General features: G+C 42.1%; 1 protein-coding gene across 1 annotated transcript; it reads right to left on the minus strand.

Annotated features, from left to right (window-relative positions):
* Window positions 1-229: 229 nt before the first annotated feature.
* SPCS3 (signal peptidase complex subunit 3) lies at window positions 230-25,971 on the minus strand. The gene is made up of 5 exons (XM_075849653.1): window positions 25,633-25,971; window positions 8,807-8,880; window positions 7,221-7,297; window positions 3,061-3,176; window positions 230-763 (listed from the first exon to the last, which is right to left on the minus strand). The coding sequence occupies exons 1-5, from the start codon at window positions 25,773-25,775 to the stop codon at window positions 631-633; spliced, it is 543 nt and encodes a 180-aa protein (XP_075705768.1). The 5' UTR covers window positions 25,776-25,971; the 3' UTR covers window positions 230-630.
* Between the last annotated feature and the right edge of the window lie 230 nt (window positions 25,972-26,201).

The following is a 26,201-nucleotide window of genomic DNA, read 5'->3' on the forward strand; positions in this document are numbered from 1 at the left end:
AAAAAAAAAAAAAAAAAAAAAAAAAAAAAAAGACGCCTCCGCCTCCCATTGAAATCAACGGGAGGCATTTGAGCCGTTTTGCGTCGCGGTTTCCGCGTCAAAAAAAGCTGTGTGACCATAGCCTTACAGATCCGTTGTTATCCTTATTCTGCTCTAAAAAAGGATTAGAGTAACAGGTTATAAAACGCAAGTGTGAACTATCCCAATTAAAAAAAACAAAAAAGCAATAGACATTCATCACATTTATTCAGTTAACAGGCTCAGCCATTATTAAACAAAAAGGAAAAGCAAAAAAAAAACAAAAAAAAAAAAACACAAGACAAACATAATGTTGCATTGCTTTGAACAGATACATGTAACGGTCCCTTCCCTGCATCTGGGAAGACCAAGGCCTGCTCAAAATAAAAAAATAAAAACTGTGGATTTCATTGGTATTTACACAGGCGCTTCCACCTACCGGGCAAACACATTTCCGAATAAATGGTTCATTGCCAAGTGTCGATTTTTTTGTTTTTTGTAAATAAAACACTTCTTTCCTTTGGTAGGAAAATGAGGCAGGGCATTTTCAAGATGTACAGGAACATATGGATGTATATAAAAAAAATTTAATGTAGGAAAGATTGCAATAACTTAATAGCTCATTGGGGTTTTGTAGGTTTCAGGGAATGGAATAGAAATGTGCCCTGATCCTGTGACCAGGGGCAGGATGCCAGCATTTGGGACCACATTCCAGGAGAGCGTGAGCGTGATATTCCTGTTTCCCCTGGAAATAAAAAAAAGACAACATAAAATCATAAAGAGCAAAAATATCACATTACTTATACGCAGGTATTGAAAGACTACGTTATTACAGTATACAGTCTAAAAACCAGACGTCTTCCAGCCTCCTACCGGACTACATGGCTAGTATAATCTAATCTGCCTTTGAAATTGGCCAATCCATGAACAATAATTGAAATTATGTAAATGTCCGTGTTAAATAAAAATTGCACAAAACCAGCTTTAAAAAAAAAAATGAATAAAAATAAATAAATCCATAGGATATGTCATAAATGTCTGATACATTCGGGACCCAGCAGAACTGTACACATGCACAGGGAGATCCGGAGTTAAAAAGTCGCCAACTCGATGTAGAACAGTAAGGTAGTCAGTGTTAGGCTATGTTCACACGGTTAACAAAATACGGCTGAAAATACGGAGATGTTTTCAAGGGAAAACCGCTCCTGATTTTCAGCCGTTTTTTAATCAAACTAGCGTTTTTCACTGCCGTTTTGGAGCAGTTTTTCTATTGGGTCAATGAAAACCGGCTCAAGAAGTGACATCACTATTTACGGGGCGTCTTTTAACGCACCGGTTTTTTGAAAATGAGGCGTAAAAAAAACGCTCCATCGGAACAGAATGCCGTATTTCCCATTGAACTTAATCAGCAGATGTTTGCGGGCGTTCTGCTTCCGATTTTTCAGCCGTTTTTAGGGGCGTTTACGGCCCGAAAAACAACTGAAAATAGCCCGTGTGAACATACCCATACGGCCTCCTGATCGGGGCATCATAAGGTATTACATGAAAGGAGCTATGGAACCGGTTAAGGAATTTCTCCCAGATAAACAGCTATGGCCCTATTCACGTGTTTGTTTATGTCTAGCACATACGTCGGGGAAGCTCGCGAAGTGCACACTAAACTTATTAACATGACTCCATTGACAGACAGAGGCCAAAAGAGTGTTGGTCAGGCCGGTATACAGCAGTATACTGACAAATAATGTAAATACATATATAGAATAGAAAGTCCAGTAAACACACTTTTTTTTTTTTTAACATGGTAACCTATGGGTAATGGATGCCACTGAAAAGCTCATGGATAAGTCATAAACTTTTCATGATATATCTGTTAAACGGACACCATTATAGCCCATGGGTGGCGGCATTAATGAAGATGTTGGGACCTTTTCCAAGAATATACGGAAAACGCAGGCCAAAAAATGTGATGTGAACAGCCCCTAACAGGGATGCACTTCATTTCCCCAAAAAGTTCAGAAGGGCCTTTCAGCGAGTGCAGCCGGGTTCCAGGACCCATTAACAGCTCTTTGACCGGTGAAGAACAGGGGACATTCATCTAAAATAGTACAAGGTAAAAAGGGGGATTTTCCCATAGTAACCAGATTTCAACTTTTTGTTGTCCGTTGCCCTGGATTGGTAGCTATGAGCAACTTCTCCCCCTGTCTCTGCACTAGCTTTTTTTATTTTTCACTTTCCCCATGCCCTCTAAATTCACCTTGTTCATGGTTTCACCATAACTATTACTACAGTGCTCTGCCATACTGTACTGAATGCGGACTTGTTTTGTAGGGAAAATCTACACGGATATTTGGAGGTCAGGATCTATGGCCCAAGATACTCTTTCATACACAGCACCACTTTTATTCATGGGCTGCAACTGGTATTGTAGTTCAGTCCAATTCAATAGAAAGGGCTGCAATACCATACACAGCCCGTCAACAAGGGTGGCACTGTTTATGAAAAAACAAAAAACTGACTTTCTGCCACTAGCACTCCTGTAATGAGAGGAATTTCCTAACTGACCATTTCCACTCACTCTTCTGAAATTCTATTATATTGAAGGTCTGTGCCGGAGAGAAGGGCTGGATTAAAGGCTTTTTTTTTTTATTTCTTCAGTACTACGATTTCATTTCCTACAGAATAAAAAGGGAAGTACTTCATCTTCTAATCAAACCCCCATGATTCTGAAAACCAGGGACAATCTCATACATCTTTATTCCCTATAATGCGGTTCAGATTTCTGCAATATTATGGTGCTGGTCAGATCAATAAACCGCATTACAAGTCATATCAGACAATGATAATTAAAGAGCTCCGCTTTGAAGTACTACTGACATCTTGATCCTCTACAGATCCCTCCCTTCTGTCACCACAAATCAATCAGAAACCATTCTGGCGCCAAAGAGTAAACAGACATCAGCTTGGTCTGTCAGCTTTCACCTTATAAATTCTCTCTTGCGCGCACTTTTTAATAAAAACAATATATTTTTTCCAGATGCTTACTTCAGGCCGTTTCCATCGTCAAAGAAGAAATACTTTGATTTCATCTCCTTTAAAGACAATTTTGGGTTATCTCCCCGGAGGATGATCTTGTCCCATAGCACAACCTGATTCAAAGCCTAAAGTGAAATCAAAGATATTCATGGGTAATATTTCATAGATTTTACCACAAACCAAGCACAATATACACATAGGGAAGGTTTCCAAGCTCTGAAGGAAATATTATAGAGCCATAAATGGACCTGTGCAGCGCTAAAGGGGTGGGAACCCCTTATACAAGTGCTGTTCAATACTGCTCTTATCCCCTTAACCCGTTAGTGCCCGACCCATCGTGTATCTACGTCGGTCACTAACGGGCCTTATTCCGATGCCATAGACTTTTTACGTCGCAGCATCGGAATAAGTTTACAGAGCAGGGAGCTGTCAGATCTCCCTGCTCTCAGCTGCTAGAGGCAGCTGAGGGCTGGGAGCGTCCCTGCTCTGCCGTGTGAGATCGATATTAGTATCGATCTCACACGTTTAACCCCTCAGATGCGGTGCTCAATAGCGAGCACCGCATCTGAGTGGTTTTGGAGAGAGGGAGGGAGCTCCTTCTCTCCCCCACCGACACCCGGCGATACGATCGCCGAGTGTCTGTGTCTCTAATGGCAGCCGGGGGTCTAATAAAGGCCCCCAGGCTGCCTGGAGTGAATGCCTGCTAGATCATGCCGCAGGCATGACCTAGCAGATGCCTGTCCGTTTTAAACGGACAGGCAGTAATACACTGCAATACAAAAGTATTGCAGTGTATTATAAATGCGATCGGAGAATCGCATATTATAGTCCCCTAATGGGACTAATAAAAAAGTGAAAAAAAAGTTTAATAAAGTTAATTTAAAAAAAAGTGAAAAAAAAGGAAAAACCCAGCTTTTCCCCTTACAAAATGCTTTACTATTAAAAAAACAAAATAAAGTTAAAAAGTTACACATATTTGGTATCGCCGCGTCCGTAACGACCCCGACTATAAATCTATTACATTATTTAACCCGCACGGTGAACGCCGTAAAAAAAATAAAAAACTATGGAAAAATTGCTGTTTTCTGTGAATCCTGACTTTAAAAAAATGTAATAAAAAGTGATCAAAAAGTCGCATCTACTCCAAAATGGTACCAATAATAACTACAAGTCGTCCCGCAAAAAAAAAGCCCTCATACGACCGCATCGGCGAAAAAATAAAAACGTTACGGCTCTTCAAATATGGAGACAAAAACAAATCATTTAGAAAAAAAAAGCGTTTTTACTGTGTAAAAGTAGTAAAACATACAAAAACTATACAAATTTGGTATCGTTGCAATCGTAACAACCCGCTGAATAAAGTTAGTGTTATTTATACCACACGGTAAACGGCGTAGATTTAGGACGCAAAAAAGAGTGGCGAAATTTCAGATTTTTTTCTATTCCCCCCCAAAAAAAAGTTAATAAAAGTTAATCAATAAATAATATGTACCTCAAAATGGTGCTATTAAAAAATACAACTTGTCCCGCAAAAAACAAGACCTTATACAGCTATGTCGACGCAAAAATAAGAAGGTTATAGCTCTTGGAATGCGACGATTGAAAAACGTAAAAAATGGCTTGGTCATTAAGGTCCAAAACAGGCTGGTCATTAAGGGGTTAAAGGCCGTGCATTGTTTGTTTTCACACCTTAGCATTCCAGCAATCCGAAGTTTATTTTTACATCAATACAGTGGAACAAGACCATAGGATGAGTCGCAGAAGGTTCCCTTTTGGAATGCATTAGCATTTCATTTCTAATATGTTGACTATTTTTCTTTTTTTCCCCCATAGTTCACTACATTAGTTGTACGAGATGTTACAGTTATGGAGCTACCAAAAATTTAAATTATTTGCTTTCATGCAACCCAATTATATATTACATGATTTTGGACTCATTTCTTTATTGTGATTTCATTATTTTAGTCCCATTAAGGGCTTTTTATGTTATCTTTATTAGCATAGGACATACCGAAATCCAACCCTAATCGGCAGCATCACAGAAGGTCATTGGGTCTAACAAGGACTAAAAGGAGCCTATAAAACAGACGAAAGTCAGTCTAACCCACCGACCAATGTGTATGGGGGTGTCCCGACGGGACGAGGGAAACACGGATTGGGCATGTCTGATGTTAAAATGCCAGATTCATTGTTCTGACAGTGGCTTATCTCCTTTGAGGAGCCTGGCAGTAGTTTATACCCCTCTGCCCATTGAAAACACATGTCCACTTGAATGAGTAACGTGTGCATGTATAAGGGGAGTCGGGAGGAGTAGTAGTCTGCGGAACAACGGCTATCTAAAGTGTACGGGCAGTTCACTAGATTACTCTTTAGAAAATTAAAGGGGGACACAGCAATCAGCATTGAAAGTTTAATGACAGATTTCTCTGCCACAGTTGCATGTCATTGTGTTACTGCAGGTGAAGGATTTTATATGAGGATCTGCTTTATGGGGTTTTAACCCCTTAATGACCAGCCTATTTTAAACCTTAATGACCAAGCCATTTTTTACGTTTTTCCATCGTTGCATTCCAAGAGCTATAACCTTTTTATTTTTGCGTCGACATAGCTGTATAATGTCTTGTTTTTTGCGGGACAAGTTGTATTTTTTAATAGCACCATTTTGGGGGACATATTATTTATTGATTACGTTTTATTCACTTTTATTTGGGGGGGAATAGAAAAAAACCTGAAATTTCGCCACTTTTTCGCGTCTTAAATCTACGCCGTTTACCGTGTCATATAAATAACACAATAACTTTATTCAGCGGGTTGTTCCGATTGCAACGATACCAAATTTGTATAGTTTTTGTATGTTTTACTACTTTTACACAGTAAAAACGCATTTTTTCAAAATTATTTGTTTTTGTGTCTCCATATTTGAAGAGCCATAACGTTTTAATTTTTTCGCCGATGCGGTTGTATGAGGGCTTTTTTTTTTGCGGGAAGACTTGTTTTTTTATTGGTACCACTTTGGCGTAGATGCGGCTTTTTGATCACTTTTTATCACATTTTTTTTAAGTCAGGATTCACAGAAAACAGCAATTTTTCCATAGTTTTTTATTACATTTGTTACTGCGTTCACCGTGCGGGTTAAATAATGTAATAGATTTATAGTCGGGGTCGTTACGGACGCGGCGATACCAAATATGTGTAACTTTTTAACTTTATTTAGTTTTTTTAATAGTAAAGCATTTTGTAAGGGGAAAAGCTGGGTTTTTCATTTTTTTTCAAATTTTTTTAAAATTAACTTTAAACTTTTACTTTTTTACTAGTCCCACTAGGGGACTATAATATGTGATTCTGTGATCGCTATTATAATACACTGCAATACTTTTGTATTGCAGTGTATTACTGCCTGTCCGTTTAAAACGGACAGGCATCTGCTAGGTCATGCCAGAGGCATGATCTAGCAGGCATTCATGACAGGCAGACCTGGGGGCCTTTATTAGGCCCCCGGCTGCCATCGGAGACAGACACTCGGCGATCGTATCGCCGGGTGTCGGTGGGAGAGGGAGCTCCCTCCCTCTCTCCAAAACCACTCAGATGCAGTGCTCGCTATTGTGCACCGCATCGGAGGGGTTAAACGGGTGAGATCGATACTAATATCGATCTCACATGGCAGAGCAGGGATGCCCCCAGCTGCCTCTGGCAGCTGAGAGCAGGGAGATTTGACAGCTCCCTGCTGTTTACTTATTCCGATGCCGCGACGTAAAAAGTCTGGCATCGGAATAAGGCCCGTTAGTGACCGACGTAAAAAGACTATGGGCCGGTCACTAACGGGTTAAAAGAACAAAAAGAACAAAAAACTTGAATCTGTCTAATATTTCAAATTTAGGCTTCATGCACACGATTGTAAAAATCATCCGTAATTGCGGATCGTAGTTAGGGTCCCATTCACTTCTATTGACCACGGACACCTTCCCGTATATGGGTGTTCGGGTCGTAGAAATGTTCCGTCAGAACATGACCGGTCCTTTTGCTTTTTACAGTCCATGCTTTGTATGGGAGCACAACCCAAAAATGCAGGTGGCTGTCCGCGGCCGGCCCTGCCCGTAATCGTGGACCATGATTGCAGTGTGCACGAGGCCTTACAGGAGACTCACTTGGCAAAAACACATGATACTTACATTACTCTTCGTTGCGTACTCCGCTGATAAGTATATGAACAACTGCTTGACGTTCCAATCGAATATCGGCTGCAAATGTAAATTCATTAAGAAAAAAGTTGCATTATCTTTTGATAACATGGCCATTAATGACAGGAGACTTGTCTGCACGGGTTATTCACCCATGTCAACTGATCAATGTAGTAGGAACCTCAAAATAGCAAATTGTGAACTAAAATACATATTATATATACACACACATACATTCACACCGACCAGCCATAATATTAAAGCCACTGACAGGTAAAGTGAGTAACATGGAATATTTTGTTACAATGGCACCTGTTAAGTTAAGGTCCCCCGCAAAACCGCGCTGACCTGCTGTTTGGTCCGGTTGTCAATTTGCTCTTTAATGGCCGCTCGGTTCTGTGGAAAACTGCTGGTTATCTGCAATATTGTGCGCCCATTAATGATTAGACCCTTATGGCCACACGATTTTGAAGGTTTCCAGCAGTTTTCCCTGCAGCACCGTGCGGCCATTAACAAGCAATTTGACAGCCGCCCTTTGTCCGCATCAAAGACGCCCAGTGTGGCCTTACCATTAAAGGTGAGATATATTAGGCAGCAAGAGATGGGCGCCGAAGGTGTAGCGAGAGAAGTCTGGCCCATCTCATCCAATTCTAGACAACAAAAAAAAAAAGGGCTTCACCTCTAGCTGATTAACCCTTTACAAGCAGTTGGCTCCTCCTTAAAGAGGCTCTGCCACCACATTATAAGTGGCCTATATTGTACATGATGTGATCGGCGCTATAATGTAGATTACAGCAGTGTTTTTTTATTTAGAAAAACGATAACTTGACGGAGTTATGACCTATTTTAGCTTTATGCTAATGAGTTTCTCAATGGACAACTGGGTGTGTTTTACTATATGACCAAGCGCCGATCACATCATGTACAAGATAGGCCACTTATAATGGGGTGACAGCGCCTCTTTAAGCCTGGCTGTATAACACTGGGAAATCTAATCACATGGCTGATAAAATAACGATGTTCTATATGAAGTTCAGATTTCGGACTGGAAATTATGTGGATTCTTAATCCATTGGTGATTTAATTTACTAAGCTTGAGAATGATTTTTGGAGAATTTCTGAGAAAATATAAGTCTAATCCGCAAATCAACAAGCAGCCAAGCAGGCGAGTTTAAATTGCTCACCCCTACTCCGGGCCGGATCTGAGCACAAAGCTGCATTTTACCCATTATATGCTGAATTGAACAAGCCCCTCCCCCCCCTCAGTTACTACCGCTTTACTTTAGATGCTCATAGTTAATGGTTATAAATCAGCTCCTTATACACGGACTGAACACGAAGAGCTGCGCTGATCATAGCCACGTCCTCATGTGACTACAACTTCACCGTCACTTTAAACTAAAATATAATGTTCCAGTGATAACCTGTCCACAGAGCTAAATTTGGCATTGATATTAAGAGTAAACATACATTTTACAGGCACAAAATCCCAAGGTTATCAGTGGGTTTAGGTATCTCAACAGCCAGACATAGAATGAAAAAGAAACCTATAAAATCACTCCATACAGAAAGGATATCAGCATTTATATCAAATATGAGAAATCCCAGGTCACTCTTTTCTCGGGGGCCAGTAAAATCTTCAACATTCTCTCTGCAAAGACAAGGAAACAAAACATTAAAGGAGAAATACGAGGACTATAAACAAGTTTAATGCATTGAATATTTCTCGTAGTCTTAAGGTCTCCTTCAGATCACCTTCTCAACTACATCTATCGTGTACATCAGGAAAGATCCGGACGTACATCATCAACGTATCCAAAAGGCTTCATTAGCCCAATGGAGGCCAGCAGACGGTCTTTGTGGCCTCTGTTAGGCTGGTATACGTTTGAATACCTTTTCTTTTGAAGGAGAATGAAATAACGTAGTAGTCTACACTATTCCATTCTGAGGTTTCCCGCAAAAAAAAAAAAAAAGCGTAGAGTACGTTTTTCTAACATGGTAGCCTATGGGTGACGAATGCCACTATAAGGGTATGTTCACACGGCTTAGCAAAATACGGAGCGGTTTTAAAGGGAAAACAGCTTCTGATTTTCAGACGTTTTTGTAGCAACTCGCGTTTTTTGCAGCATATTTTACGGACGTTTTTGGAGCTGTTTTTCAATGGAGTCAATGAAAAACGCCTCCAAAAACATCCCAAGAAATGACCTGCACTTCCTTTTACCCGGCGTCTTTTTATGCTCCGTATTTTGAAAACGACGCATAAAATTACGCCTCATGGGAACAGAATACCGTAAATCCCATTGCAAGCAGTGGGCAGATGTTTGGAGGTGTAATGGAGCAGTTTTTTCAGGCGTAATTCGAGGCATAAACAGCCCGAATTACGTCTCAAAACACATAGTGTGAACATACCCTTAGGCATCCGTTACAAATATAAGTTAACCCTTTAATGACCGGGCCTGTTATGACTGACTTTATCAGAGAATAACTCTGTGAAAGTTTTGAATATCCAAGTAATTCTGACATTGTTTTTTCGTCACATGTTGTACTTTATTATAGTGGTAAAAGTAGACTGATACGATTTGCGGAAATTAATTAAAAAATAGAGAAATTGAAGAAATTTTGTACAAATTATCATTTTTCCCTATTTTTAACTGCAATATGTCACATATGTACATACATACTGCACAATTTTTTTAATTAAATATATATTTCCATCTCTTTACTCTATTTTGGCAGCACTTTTAAAAAAAATTTTATTTTTTTGAGCAATTTGGAAGACTTACAAATTTAGTAATAATTTTATACATTTTGAAGTACATTTTGTTTTCCTGCACCAAGCCAGGTTTTCAGAGGCTCATAGGTGTCAGAATGGTGGAAACCCCCACAAGTGACACCATTTTGAAAACTACACCCCTTAAGGTATTTATTAAGGGGTGTTGTAAGTATTTTGACCCCACAGTTTTTTTGTAAGAATTCATGCAAAGCAGGCGTAAAAAAATATAATTTCACTTTTTTCATAAAAGTATCACTTTGAAGACCGATTTCTTTGTAAAGCGACCATGAGAATGAAGAAACACACCCCAAAATCTATCACCCTGTTTCTCCTGTTTTCAAAAATGCCCCAATTGTGACCCTAATGCATTGCTTGGACACACGACAGGGCCCGAAAGGGAGGGAGCACCCGGAGGCTTTCAGGACTCATATTTTGCTTGAAAATATTTTAGGCCCCACTGTACATTTGGAGAGGTTTTGAGCTACCAGAGCGATAGAATCTCCCCATAAATGACCCCATTTAGAAAACTAGACCCCTTAAGGTATTTATCTAGGGGTGTAGTGCGTACTTTGACCCCACAGTTTTTTGCTAAATTTAATGCATAGCAGGTGAAAAAAAAAATAATTTCACTTTTTTCATAAAAGTATTTGTTTGAAGACCGATTTCTTTGTAAAGCGAACATGAAAATGAAGAAAGACACCCCAAAAATCTATCACCCTCTTTCTCCTGTTTTCAAAAATACCCACATTGTGGCCCTAATGCGTTGTTTGGAGACACGGCAGGGCCCCAAAGGAAGGGAGCACCCGGAGGCTTTCAGGACTCATATTTTGCTTGAAAATGTTTTAGGCCCCACTGTACATTTGGAGAGGCTTTGAGCTGCCAGAACGATAGAAACTCCCCATAAACTACCCCATTTCGAAAACTAGACCCCTTAAGGTATTTATCTAGGGGTATAGTTAGCATTTTGACCACACAGGTTTTTCGCTAAATATATTGGAATTAGTCTGTAAAAATTAAAATGTACTTTTTTTCTGAAACATATAAATTTTTATTATTTACAAGGAATAACGAAGAAAATGCACCCCAACATTTGTAAAGCAATGTCTCCCGATTACGACAATACCCCATATGTGGTAATAAACTGCTGTTTGGACCCACAGCAGGGCTCAGAAGGGAAGGGAAGGAGCGCCATTTGGATTTATGATTTTGATGGAATGGTTTTCGGTGCCATGTCGCATCTGCAATGCACTGGAGGGACCAAAACAGTGGAAACCCCCCAAAAGTGACCCCATTTTGGGAAAAACCTTCAAGGAATTTTTCTAGGGGTATAGTGAGCATTTACACCCCACGGGTCTTTTGCAGAGTTTATTAGAATTAGGGCGCGAAAATTAATATAAAAATTTTTTCCACTAAAATGTTGCATTTTCTCATTTTCACAAGGGATAAAGGAGGAAAAAAACAACCATTTTTTATAAAGCAATTTCTCCCGAGTACGGAAATACCCCACATGTGGTCATACGTTTTTTCATTAGAAATGAATTAACCCTTTCAGGACTGATCCAGTTTTTGCTTTCTTATTTTAGATTTTCCCTCCCCGCTTTCCAAGAGCCATAACTTTTTTATTTTTCCATCAATAGAGTGGTGTGAGGGCTTATTTCTTGCGGGAGGAGCTGCAGTTTTTATTGGTACCATTTTTTGGTACATAAAAAGTGATTCAAAAGTTGTATTACATTTTTTTTGCAAATTAAATAATGGTATATTGTAATAGTTCTGACTTTTACGGACGTAGCGATACCAATTTTGTTCATTTTTTTAAATTACTTTAGAAGAAAAATGCGAAAATGTGTTTTGTTTTTTTAACTTTAAAAAAAAAAATTCTCACTACTAAACTATAATTCTTCTACACATTTTATTAATCAATCCCCTTAGGGGACTTGATCCAGCGATCATTGGATCGCTGGTACAATACACTGCAATACTAATGTATTGCAGTATATTGTTATTCATACAGGCTTCTGTAACAGAGCGATCGCTGTTCCTGTCCGTTAGTACCGAGGGGGCCTGCTGTAATACACAGCCGACACCCGCAGCGTATGGAGCGGGCTCAGCACGTGAGCCGGCTCCATACATCAACCGCCGCATCATGACGGGCAATTAAGTCATAGTGCGCAAAGGGGTTAATGCACAGCAGATGGTTCAAAGTGAAAATTGCAATTTTCCACTGATATGCCATTTTAGTGCATAATATGTTGTGCCCAGTGTGTGCCACAGAAGACAAATACCTCATAAAACGTTAAGCGGGTTCTCTCGGGTATGGCGACGCCATATGTGTGGGCGCAAACTGCTGCTTGGGCACGCTGCAGGGCTCAGAAGGGAGGGAGTGCCATTTTGCTTTTGGAGCACAGATTTTGCTTGGTAGTTTTTCTGTTTTGGGTTTCGCTGGTGTTTCAGTTTATAATGTGGGGGTATATGTAAGCTGTGCGGAGAACATCAGGGCATAATAAGAGGGTATAATAATGGTGTAAATAAATAATCCGCAGATATGTGGCCGGTGTCGCACTGATAAATGGCGCCCGATCTTATCCACTTTTGGACACTCTGCACATTTTGCATCGCCATAATCTGAAAGCCAGAACTTCTTTATTTTTTCACCACCGGAGCTGTGTGAGGGCTTATTTGTTGCGGGACAATCTGTCGTTTTCATTGGTACCATTTTGGGGTACATGCGATTTTTTTTTTATCACTTTTTGTTCAATTTATTTGCAATCCTGAGCAAAAAACAGGAATTCTGACACCGTTTTTTAGGTTTTCTTTTTGCGGCGCTCACCGTACGCTATAAATGACATTTTTATTCTGCGGGTTGGTACGGTTACGGCGATACCAGATGTATATAGGTTTGGTCCTTTTTTTTAGCGTTTGCACAATAAAATGACTTATTTATAAACAAAAAAAATTTCTGTGTCACCATATTCTGAGAGCCATAATATTTTTATTTTTTAGTCAATAAAGCTGTGTAAGGGCTTGTTTTTTGCGGGACGGATAGACGTTTTTATCGGTATTATTTTCGGGTACATGCGACTTTTTGATCACTTTTTATTCTTTATTTAGGGAGCGGTGGTGACCAAAAAAATTGTGATTCTGTCGTCGTTTTTTATTGATTTTTTTTGGGGTGTTCATCGTGCGGGAAAAATAACATTACAGTTTTATAGTTGGGGTCGTTACGAACGCGGTGATACAAAATATGTGTACTTTTTTAACGTGTTCATTTTTTTTCTATAATAAAAGTCTTATTATAGGAGAAAGAAGCATTTTGTGTTTATAGAACTTATAACTTTTATTTTTACACTTTTTTTTAAAACATTTTTATTACTTTTTTTTACTTTTTTCACTTGTCCCACTAGGGGACACTTAGACTTGCAGCTTTGATCGCTGCTGGAATACATTACACTACACACGTAGTGTGATGTACTCTAACTGTCATTGTGACGTGACTGTCACACTGACAAGAAGCCTCGGAGGACCGGCCGGAGGCTGCTCCTCCGAGGCATCCATACATGGCAACCCGGAGGTCATTATCTGACCTCCGATTGCCGTGACAAGCATCGGTAGCCCCCACGATCACTTCGTGGGGGCTGCTGATGTGCTTCAAACCACTTAAATGCGGCAACGGCAATCCGTCGCCGCACTTAAGGGGTTAACTGCCGAAATCAGCGGCGATGGTCCGCTGTCCGGCAAGACTGATGTCTCAGCTGTCTAGGACAGCTGTCAGCGCGGGTCTGTCACTCTGTGTTTACACAGAGTGAGTTTGAAATGCGGACGAAAATGCACGTCCTGGTGCGGGAACTAGCAGCCGACCAGGACGTGCATTTTCGTCCTTGGTCGTGAAAGGGTTAAACACGTAGCAGAAAGCTTCAGTGACATAACGTTCACTGAAATACATGGACAGTTATGTCACTGGAGCTTTCTGCACAGGAAGCACTCTACTCATACATGGACAGTGACGTCATGAGCTTCCCCAGAGCCCCCAAGTGCTGGGTGGGGACTGTTCGGGCGACGTATCCCACTGTATGACATACAGTGGGATACGTAACAGCCTCCCTGAGATATGCGGCCGAGTCCTCCTGAAGTATAACTCCAATGGAAGGCAATTACCGTATTTTTCGAACTATAAGATGCACCAAGGTTTTAGACAACAGAAAAAAAAAAAATAATTTTACTTTCACAAAGAAAAACCTATTGGTTAAAAAAAATAATTTGTTCAGTTTCACCACATTCTGAGAGCCATAACTTATATTTTTCCATCGTTTGAGCGGTGTGAGGGCTTATTTTTTGCGGGACAAGCTGTGGTTTTTATTAGCACCATTTTTTTGGTACATACGATTTTTTTATCACTTTTTATTTCATTCTTTTTAGTGCTATGGTGACCAAAAGACAACGATTCTGGGGCTTTACATTTATTTTACGCCTTTCACTGTGCGAGTCAAATAATGCTATATTGTAATAGTTTCAGACTTTTACGGACGCAGCGATACCAATTTTTTTTATTATTTTGACATTGTACTTTTAAAAATTTTTTACACTCCTGAAAATCTATCTAACTTTATTTTTACACATTTTATTAGTTCCCCTAGGGGACTTGAACCAGCGATCATTAGATCGCTGGCACAGTACACTGCAATACATGGATGAGTTACATAAACAGCGTAACTCGCTAAGCTACGCTGTTTCCGTAACTCCCATAGTAGTGAATGGCAGTTACAGAAGCAGCGTAGCATGCTACACGGTTTCCGTAACTACTATTCAGTTATCAGAGTTACAGAAAATGCGTAGCTTAGCGAGTTACGCTGTTTGCGTAACTCGACCATGTAACCAGGAAGCGGCCGGAAGACAGCGGCGCCGAGTAAGATAGATGCGGGTCTCAGAGGTGGGAGCCGCATCTGACATTTATGATATATCCTGTGGATATGTCAAATGTCCTTCATGGGAAAACCACTATAAATGCTGCGGTCGCTATTGACTGCGGCATTTAACTAGTTAAACGGCCAGGAACAGTGCGATCGCTGTTCCTGGCTGTTAGAGCAGCGTGTGAGCTTCTGTCATCTGCAGTGTATGGAGCGGGCTCAGCACGTGAGCCAGCTCCAATCACCATCCGCTCCCCGCTCCATGATGTGACGGCACATCACGGGTCGAGAAGGGGTTAAGAAAGGAGCGGTCAGGGGTGCTGCCGGGTCCCTTGACTGCCGACTAGAAGATGCAGGGACTTATTTTAGCAAGATTTATTTTTGCTAAAAACCGTCTTATAGTCCGAAAAATACGGTAACGCCGCTCTGTCACCAGATTATAAATGCCCTATCTCCTACATAATCTGATCAGCGCTGTAGTGTAGATAACAGCAGTGGTTTTTATTTTGAAAAACGATCATTTTTGAGCAAGTTATGAGCAATTTTAGATTTAGGCTAATTTAGTTTCTTAATGACCAACTGGGCATTGTACAGAGAAGTGTATGACGCTGACCAATCAGCTTCATACACTTCTCATTGTTCCAGCCCAGCATGATCCACAGCACAGTGTGATTGTTACAGTGTGATTGTGCAGTGAACGAAGCTGGGCTGGAACAATAAGAAGTGTATGACACTGACTGGTCACTGATTGGTCAGCGTCATACACTTCTCTGTACAAAGCCCACTTGGTCAAAAGTAAAAACACGCCCAGTTCAAGCCCACTTGCTCAAAAATTATCGTTATTCAAAATAAAAAACTACTGTTATCTACATTACAGCGCCGATCCGATTATGTAGGAGATAGGCCACTTATAATGTGGTGACAGAGCCTCTTTAACAGTACAAATGTCAAAAATGAAATACCTCAGATTCATGGACACAATACTGTATGAGACATGTCTGTCACTTGAGCTGGCAATGTTTTTTTCCCCACAGGGGTGAGATAGTGGAGCACTTACTAAAAACAGCAGCAGCGTATGTGTGTCTCACAGTTCCCTACTCCCCTTTCCATAGATATCTATGATCTGCCACCTGATCTCTCGGTCTCATCACTGCCTTAGGGTGCCCATACACAAAGGAAAGCAGACAGAACCCACAGAATTTGGCGATCCAGTCAACTATCTAATGTGTGTGGGGATGTTCTGACCATCACATGATGGCAGGAAAAAAAAATTTCTTCCCAATGAAAACACGTGCCCACTTGGCCTTGCATGCATGCGTATGGGATAATCAGGAAGAAAAGCGGTCAACCTAACAAGCTTTCGTCCGACAGCTATTGTAGGGTATGTGCACACGGTAGCAGGCTTTTACGTCTGAAAAGACAGATTGTTTTCAGGAGAAAACAGCTGCCTCGTTTCAGACGTAATTCCTCCTCCTCCTCACATTTTGCGAGGCTTCTCTGACAGCCGTAAATTTTCAGCTGTGCTTCATTGACTTCAATGAAGTACGGCTCAAATTACGTCTGAAAGAAGTGTCCTGCACTTCTTTTGACGAGGCTGTATTTTTACGCGTCGTCGTTTGACAGCTGTCAAACGACGACGCGTAAATGACAGGTCGTCTGCACAGTACGTCGGCAAACCCATTCAAATGAATGGGCAGATGTTTGCCGACGTATTGTAGCCCTATTTTCAGACGTAAAACGAGGCATAATACGCCTCGTTTACGTCTGAAAATAGGTCGTGTGAACCCAGCCTAAGCGTATGGGCAGCTTTACTGAAGACAGATTATACCAGTGAATGGAGAGAAAATGATCAGTGCAGGAGGGAGGAAGAAGCAGCAGAAAAGTGGAGAGTGGCATGTTTGTATAGTAAGAAATATTACAAAGTTTCTTATTTAGCCTTGTACCATTAATTTATGGGGGAAAAATTAAAATGACAGGTAATCTTTAATACCAGAGCTTTCGCAACTATGTTGGGCTCCAGGACACTTCATTTTTTCATTGCTGCGTTCTAAAAGCAATAATATTTTGGCTTTTTAAAATAAACGGAGGACGTATGGGGGTTTCTTCTTTTTTTATGAGATGAATTGTATTTTTAAATGGCGCCATTGTGGGAAAATGTAAGCTAAAAAAGTAATTTTTATTTTTTAGGAGGAATAAAAAAAAAAATTAATTAAAAAAAAGAAACGACGTTCCCCATGTGGTACAAATTAAATCTTAACTTTATTTTGTGGGTCAGTACGATTACAGCGATTCCAAATGTAGATTTGTTTTATGTTTTGCAATTTATGCACATTAAAAACCCTTTTTTTTTTCTTTTAATCCTTTATTTTTGTGTAGTGTCATTCTGAGCCACAACTTTTTTACTTTTCTATAGACAGAGCTTCCTGAGGAAGGAAGAGTTGTATTAGCATTTTAGGGTACATATAACTCATTGATTAACTTTAATTCCTTATTTTTTTTTTTTAGGAAGGAGCGGATAAAATAACGAACGTGTTTTTCTGTAATTTTATAAAAAGGTAAAATTATTTTTTTTAGTTTGGATTATTTTTAGTCAAACCATTTTATATGACTTTCGTTCACTTTTATTTACTTGACTATGCGATAATGTGCTCTGATATAACACCAATACTCTGCAGGGCCTAATAGGCATACAGACATGCAGACTTAGTGGCCTCTTTTAGGCGCCTGGTTGCCATGGCAATCCATCACCCTGTAATGGCGCCAATAAGGTGACAGAGGGAGTCCCCACCGTTTGTTTAAACCACTACCATGCTGGGGTCGCTATTGATCGTGGCACCTGAGGGTACGGCTAGGAGATTATGACCTAAATCTAAATCACGATTTGCTGAACATGTAACCTTGATTATGATTAATGAATTATTTAGGCCACACACCTTTTTGCATACCACACCCCCTATTTGCATGCTACGCCATTGAATTTATATTTATCCCTGGAGCCTGCTGTATACTACTGTATATAATATACTCCCTGACACTGCACCTCACACAGTACATTGCCCCCAGTGTTCCCCACACAGTATAATGCCCCATAGCTGCCCCCCCCCATAGCTGTCCTTACACGTAAACGTACGTCCAATGGGAAAAGGGGGTTCTCTCATCAGACCTCAGTCCACATGCCCTATTAGGTCTTCATTTAAATGGTCGCCACGTAATGCTACATTTCCCTTTCAGTGGCCACTGCAGGGGAAACTAGTGGCTGCCCACGGCTTCCCCAGGCGATAACAGTTGATCACTGTCCAGACTTCTTTATGAAAAGGGGTTGTCTTCATGAGAATTTTAAACTGTAGACATTTTCCAGTCAATTAGAGCAAATGGAAACCCCATTGTTAAGGTGCAATTATCTTTGCCATGGCACCTGTGCACTGATGTTGTTCATTACATGTGGGGTGGCAAGGGTGACCAGACCATAGCAACTATTAAAGAACAGTGGCTTCGTGGTTAGCGCTGTTTTGCAGAATTGGGTCTCAGGTCTGACCAAGGACATATTCTCACAGGGTTTTATGTTCTCAGGGTTTGCGTAGGTGTACACGTTTGACTGACCATCTGTTCAAAGCGATGTGTGCCATGTTGGTGCTATAAGGCTAGGATGTCAAGTTGCAGTTTAAATGCCTTTTTTTTTTCTGCAAATCACAGCAGCATATGCATTTAAACCGCGATTTGAGATCCGAGCCTAAGCAACGGTAGCCCCATCAGGACTACCCTCATCCATATGCCCAATAACTTCATATGGACATAATCTGAGCTAGGGCGGAGAACCGATAGAAAGAGCGTCTCTGAAGGACTCTGTGCTACCAAGTAATACTACATTCAAGGAAAAATAAGTGACCGCACAAAGTGGGGCCTTCATTCTGGGAAGGGGGATGGATATCATACTTGAATATACAAGACTGTGTCCTATAAAGAAAAGAACATAAAATTCAGGAGACACCTAATAAAACATAGCATGCAGACCATAATATAGAAGACTATAACACCACAGTCTCTACAGGCCCATCATCCAGCCAACATCTGCCAAGACTGCAAAATGGGCAGAAGCCCAATATGCCCTGGTTTTGCCACAATCCTACATTGAAAACCACAACAACAACACGATTCTTTTGTAGGGCATAAAAAAAATAAAAAAAAAGTTAAAGTAAATGGATTATAGAGAAAGATTAAAGGGGTTTTCCAGCTTCTGACAACTGATGACCTATCCACTGGACAGCTCATCAGTGCATGATCTGTGGGGGACGACACCCGGGCCCCGCACAGATAAGCTGCTCCAGTTTCTCCGTACACCGGACGTACAAGCCGGAAGCAGTTGGCTCCAGCCACGGAATAGCAGCGGAGATGCAGTACTGTTCAAGTGAATAGGAGCAGTCCTGCAGTTCTGCAGCACGGCCACTATGCTATGTACGGAGCCAACTGCTTCCGGAATCCGTACATAGCATTGTGTGCCACAACATCCGATGCCCGGAGGCCACCGGTGCGGCTCATCGGTGCGGGTGTCGGACACGCACCAATTACATATTGATGACCTATCCGGTGGATAGGTCATCAGTTGTCAGAAGGTGGACAACCCCTTTAAGGACCTGTTCACATCAGCGTCACCCTCAGCTACCTTTTGCATTACTATTGATTTCAATGGTAATGCTTCCGTTGCAAATGGCTTCCATTTTGTAAGGTTTCAGGTTTTCACGTAAATAGCGCAGTCGACTACGCTATTGTTTCCGCCAAAGAACTGAAACTTTACGGAACGGAGACAAATGGAAGAGAAGCATTACCATTGAAATCAATAGTAATGCAAATGGAAGTTATGGTTTTGTGGAAAAGGTCTTGTGGAACCCATGAATGGAAGGGGGACGCTGACTTGAACACACCCTTAGGCTAGATTCACACGAGCGTTGAATAAGTAGTTGAAAACGGGACCCACACGGGGGCAGCTCGGATGTGAAAAAAACATCACGTTTTTCACATCAGAGTTCCCTCACGCTCGTGTGAATCCGACCTCAGACACAAGAGTTCCCCAAACAGACTAAATAAATCATTACAACAGGACTCAAACTTTTAAATAAAAAAAAGTCTTAAATGAGTTTACAATGCGCTTTGTGTGTCAAAGCTGTTCTCAGACAAGCAGCAGCCTTTTCAGTAGCAACCAATTGCTAACGGATGTTCAAACGTGGCGGAATTGACAAGGATTCCGATTCACAAAACATGTGCATGGGGTTTTCAAAATCCGATTCACAAGTAGAAGAAATAAACCTGCCTGAAAATCTGGGAATACTGGAAATGTTCAAATCCACATCATGTCCGTTCCATCGCATATCAAAGCCCAAACTCCTCTCTTTCAGATTAACAGCAGACAGAGGAGCAGTTAGGCTATGTTCACACTTAATAATAATAATAATAATAATAATCTTTATTTATATAGCGCCAACATATTACGCCGCACTTTACAATTTAGAGGGAACATAAACAGACATTACATAGTGATGAAGCGAATTTACAATTCAAACCTGGGGAGTGAGGACCCTGCTCGCAAGAGCTTACAATCTATGAGGAAATAAGGGAGACAATGTGTAAAAGGGTTTGTTTCTGACAATGGTCCGGCCATCTTTTATACACACGGGGTGGTACACAAAGCTGCATGAGCCAGTCACCAGCCAGTATCCGTGTATGACGGACATGAAGTGCATTCGGGTGCAAGGAGTGTGAGGGAATCTTATTCTGATGATCTTACTAATCTAAAAGGGGGGCCAAGGAAAGGATCAGATTAGGGAATGTTATAGGCCTGTCTAAAAAGATGTGTTTTTAGGGCACGTTTAAAACTGTGGATATTGGGAATTAATCTGATTGTCTGGGGTAGCACATTCCAGAGGACGGGTGCAGCACGAGAAAAATCTTGGAGACGGGAGTGGGAGGTTCGGATTATGGAGGATTTTAATCTAAGGTCGTTGGCAGAACGTAGAGCACGGGTAGGGTGGTAGACAGAGATGAGGGAGGAGATGTAAGGAGGTGCAGCACTGTGGAGAGCTTTGTGGGTGAGAGTAATAAGTTTGAGTTTAAATCTGAAGGGGATGGGCAACCAGTGCAGTGACTGGCACAGGGTAGAGGCGTTGGTGTAGCGGTTGGTCAGAAAGATGAGCCTGGCTGCTGAATTGAGGATAGATTGGAGAGGGGAGAGTTTAGTGAGGGGAAGACCGACTAACAATTACAGTAAATCAAGACTAGAGTGAATCAGAGCAACAGTAAGAGTTTTGGCTTTTTCGTCAGTAAGAAAAGGACGGATTCTGGAGATGTTTTTGAGGTGAAAGTGACAGGTGCGTGAAAGTGATTGAATGTCAGGAGTAAAGGAAAGATCGGAGTCAAAAATAACCCAGAGACAGCGGGCGTGCTGCTTAGGAGTTATGGTAGTGCCACACACTGAGATGGAGACATCAGGTTTAGGGAGGTTAGTAGATGGTGGCAACAGACAATCACTGGTGTTTTGTATTAGAGCGTGGGTGATGACACCCAATTATATGCCTCTTCCCGTGACATCAGCGTAGAGATGGTACTGGAAGCCAAATCTGCTGACGGTTTGTGCAATAGGAGCAGACCTAGGACTGATCTCTGGGGCACCCCGATAGCAAGGGGAACAGGAGAAGTGGAACCAGCAAATGACACACTGAACGAGCAGTCAGAGAGATAGGAGGAAAATCAAGAGAGAGCCGCGTCCTTGAGGCCAATAGAGTGGAGCATGTTAAGTAGGAGTTTGTGGTCCACAGTGTCAAAGGCTGCAGAGAGATCCAGAAGAATCAGGAGAGAGGATTTACCATCCAATTTAGCTGCCAAGAGATCATTTGAGACTTTAGTAAGGGCAGTCTCTGTGGAGTGTTGAGTGCGGAAACCAGATTGTAAGGGGTCTAGAATGGAGTTAGCAGAGAGATAGCGGATAAGGCGAGAGTAGACCAAGCGTTCCAGGAGTTTGGAGATGAACGGCAGATTAGAGACTGGTCGGTAGTTAGCAGCGCTGGATGGGTCAAGAGTTGTTTTTTTCAGTAATGGGTTTATAATGGCATGTTTAAAAGAGGAGGGAAAGATACCAGAGGAAAGAAAGGTTAAATATTTTAGTCCCGTGACTAGTGACAGCTGGGGAGAGGGACTGGACGAGGTGTGAGGGGATAGGATCACTAGGACAGGTAGTGGGACGAGAAGAAGAGAGGAGCCTGGAGACTTCTTCTGTTATTGGGTCAAATGTTGAAAGTAAAGAAGAGGGAGTGCGGGAGGGAAGGGGGATCGATGATACTAGGGGACTGCGAGATAATATCATGCCGGATCTTGTCAATTTTAACTTTAAAATAATTGGCCAGGTCTTCAGCACTGAGATCTGTGATTGGCGTCTGAACTTTAGGAATAAGGAGGGAGTGAAAAGTATCAGAGGTGTTTTGGATTATTAATGTGGAGATGAGGGAAGTGAAATAGACTTGTTTGGCGCGGTGAAGGGCAGAGTTGTAGGTTTTGAACATAAATTTGTAATGGAGGAAGTCTGCAGCCAAATGCGATATTCTCCACAGACGTTCGGCACATCTCAAGCACCGCTGAAGAAACCGGGATTGAGGCGTGTGCCAGGGTTGTTGTTGTTGTCTTTGACAGATGGTTCGGAGTGTAGTGGGGGCTGCTTCATCCAATGCATCTTTGAGAGTGTTATTGTAATGTTTGGCGGCCAGGTTGGGACAAGAGAGAGAAGAGATAGAGGACAATGAGGACTGTAGACTGTCTAGGAGTTTCACAGTGTTAATGGCATGTAGATTTCTGTATGTCTGATACGTAGGGATGACCTGAGGAGGCAGAGAATATTTGATAGTAAAGGAGAGAAGATTGTGGTCAGAGAGTGGGAGATTAGAGTTAATAAAGTCAGAAACTGAGCAGAGTTGGAAGAAGACCAGGTCAAGTGAATGGCCGTCTTCATGTGTAGGAGTGTTAGTAAGTTATGACAGACCTAGGGACGAGGTTAAAGATAGAAACTGGGAGGCAGATGAGGAGATTGGGTTATCAATGGGGATGTTGCAGTCACCCATGATGAGAGTGGGTGTTTCAGAGGATAGGAATTGTGGAAATCAGGCAGCAAAATGATCCAGGAATTGGCGGGGTGAGCCCAGGGGGCGGTAGACAACTGCCACTCGCAGGGAAAAAGGGTGAGAGTGAGGGCGTGGACTTCAAAAGAGGGAAATGTGAGTGAGGGTATGGGAGGGCGGAATGACCTGGAAAGTAGTATGCCTATTCCTCCACTCTGCCTGTTCTCAGGTCTAGGGGCATGAGAGAAGTGGAGACCACCATAAGATAGAGCAGCAGGAGAAGCAGTGTCAGACAGGTGTAGTCATGTTTCTGTAAGAGCCAGAAGGTTGAGAGAATTAGAAAGGAATAAGTCATGAATAAAGGTGAGTTTGTTGCCCACGGACCGAGAATTCTAGAGCGCACAGGTAAGAGACAGGAAAGTGGAGGAGATTTGCAGGGTTTCTATGCATGGCAGGTAAGTGGTTGAGCTTGGCAGAAGAAAAGGGAGGACCAGGGTTCGGAGATGTCCCCTGCAGCGAGTAGCAGGAGAATGGGGAGAGACAGCAGATGGTTCAGTGTTTTATGAGAGCGACCTTTGTGTTCAGCAGTGGGATGAGATGGGTTAAGGTGATTCAGCAAAGTGAATAGTGCATGGGAGCTGTACATGGGCGAGGGAAGGAGAAGAGAGACTTATGTGGACTAAATTTACTAAAGGGTGAAATGGGCAGTAGGCTTGTAAACCAGCAACAGCTACAATGATGAGTGAGGCAGCAAACATGTTGCGATGGTTTGGTCGTAGGAAACAGATACAAATTAATATAAAGTAATAATTATAATGTATGCCAGTTTGTTTGTTTAGTCACTTACCTGTCACTTACCCTGTCCAATGTATAACTGGCAGGACACTTTGCCAATATGACACTTAGACACTTGCACTGTATAATCCAGTACCCTGATCCGTTTTTAGATCAGAATAAAAGACAAAACCTGATCCATTAAAAATTCCATAAAACTCAATCAGATTTAAAATTGCATCCATTAGCGTCCGTTATGTTAGTCATCCGTTTTTTTGATGAAGATAAAAGTGCGGAGTACAGGACTGTTTTTGTTTGTTCAAAAAAATGGATGTCTAACGAATGGGTTATTCTTATCACCGGTGTTAATGTAAAACAGATACAAATGGATTGTAATTCATTTGCATTCGTTATTTTGATACATCCTCTAAAAAATAACAGATGATATTAAAACAGATAAGGCAATGCAAATGTGAACATAGCCTTACAGCATCTAATCACCTCCTGCACATAATCAAGACACCTGTCGGCTCCAGGACTCCGATATTTACCGGCACTGGGGCACTGCACCGGCCAACCACAGGGGCAGTGCGCCGTGCGGAGGCCAACCACAGGGGCACTGCGCCGTGCGGAGGCCAACCACAGGGGCACTGCGCCGTGCGGAGGCCAACCACAGGGGCACTGCGCCGTGCGGAGGCCAACCACAGAGGCACTGCGCCGTGCGGAGGCCAACCACAGGGGCACTGCGCCGTGCGGAGGCCAACTACAGGGGCATTATACTGTGCGGAGGCCAACTATAGGGGCATTATACTGTGCGGAGGCCAACTATAGGGGCATTATACTGTGTGGGGAGCCCTATGGGGGCATTATATTGTGTGAGGACAGTGTCAGGGAGTATATTATATACAGTAGTATACAGCAGGCTCAGGAGATAAATATTAATTCAATGGTGTATCATGCAAATAGGGGGCATGGCCTAAATAACAGTAATCGAGATTACATGTTCATGTAATTGTGATTTTCATTTATGTCATAATTGCCCAGCCCTAGTTTGGGGTATAGCACGATTTTTTTCATTTTACGATTCAGGTTGTGTTTATGTGAAAATAGTCAAGGCAGCAAAAGGGTTAAGGCTAGGGGGGATTTTCATATTTCAATTTTTGGTATGTGGTTAAAACCACGTTGGCCACCGCACTCGGGCGCTGTTTGATCTGAATGCAGTCACCCCATTGCGGGAACGTACCCTAAGGCACCCATCTATAGAAAGCTAAACAAATATGTTCATTATCCATCTGCATATCCTGAAAGGAGCCGGGGGGGGGGGGGGGGGGGCTGGACTTAAAATAAAAAGAACATCCATCCCCATATGCTTCCTGTACGACACCTGCCCCTTGCATGGCCTTCAAAGGCCGTGGCCAGTGACACCCATGATGGCCCGGCACATCTGGAGGCAGATTTTCTATAGAATGCATACGGGAAGGACAGAAATTTTAAAAGCAATTCACTAAACGTTCGGCCGCTGCATTGCCAGTGCCTGGCAGTTACAATAAAATCCATCATTGAGACATTGGTCGGGATCTATGGGCTGCGCTGCCCACTGATACTTGTACTAAAGGTTGAAATCAATGACTTTTCTGCTTGAAGATTTCCATGAGGTGTCAGCGGAGACCATAGAAGTCGCCAATGAGCAGTGAGGGGACAATATCGTGCAGCACACTTCACAAACTTACATGTCTCAATGACACATCAGCACATTCTCCTTAGTGGAGTTCCCCTTGAAGAGAACATATGGCAGGATGAGCAACAAGCCCAAACATGTGCCAGCACATAGAGCCCCAGTGATTAGGGGCAGTACTCACAGTGTCACCCTGGAGACGTGAATGTTGACAGGCACCACTCGGTCTTTGAATGCGGTGGTGATGAAACAGCCAAACGTAAGAGCGGCCATAACACTCAGTGAGAAGGCGAAGAGAGAATTAGCCCTGGAGAGTGCGGTGTTCATTGTGCGGGAGATGATACGCTGGACACTGGGGGGAGAACAGCAGGCACGGGCGTGATACCGCGGACGGACAGGTCAAAGCTCCTGTCACTGATAAAAGAGCCGCAGCAAGTTGAATTAGGAGACAGGAAGCTGGGACTAACGCTGAGCTGTCCGTCTGAGCCACACGACTCTCCATATAGCGTCACTTCCGGGTCAAGAAGGCACTACACAGGAAGAGGCCTCCGTGACTGACGTATGTAAGATACGTCAGAGGCATGTGATTTACTTGAGCGGCCATGTTTGTTACTGGCTGCCTGAAGTGGTTATATAGTTACCCTAAGGGTATGTTCACACGGCGGGGGTCCGTAACGGCTGAAATTACGGGGATGTTTCAGCCTGAAAACATCCCCGTAATTTCAGCCGTACCGGCATGTGCAGGCGCTTGAA

The sequence above is a fragment of the Rhinoderma darwinii genome, chromosome 1 (assembly GCF_050947455.1).
Source record: "Rhinoderma darwinii isolate aRhiDar2 chromosome 1, aRhiDar2.hap1, whole genome shotgun sequence".
NCBI lineage: Eukaryota > Metazoa > Chordata > Amphibia > Anura > Rhinodermatidae > Rhinoderma > Rhinoderma darwinii.

Excerpts from the sequence above, each read along its gene's own strand:
- SPCS3 (XM_075849653.1), bottom strand. The coding sequence starts at position 25,775 with ATGAACACCGCACTCTCCAGGGCTAATTCTCTCTTCGCCTTCTCACTG. Across the intron at positions 3,177-7,220 it reads AGTACGCAACGAAGAGTAAT|GCTTTGAATCAGGTTGTGCT; the intron begins GTAAGTATCATG and ends ATTTCACTTTAG. Across the intron at positions 764-3,060 it reads GACGATGGAAACGGCCTGAA|GGGAAACAGGAATATCACGC; the intron begins GTAAGCATCTGG and ends TTTTATTTCCAG.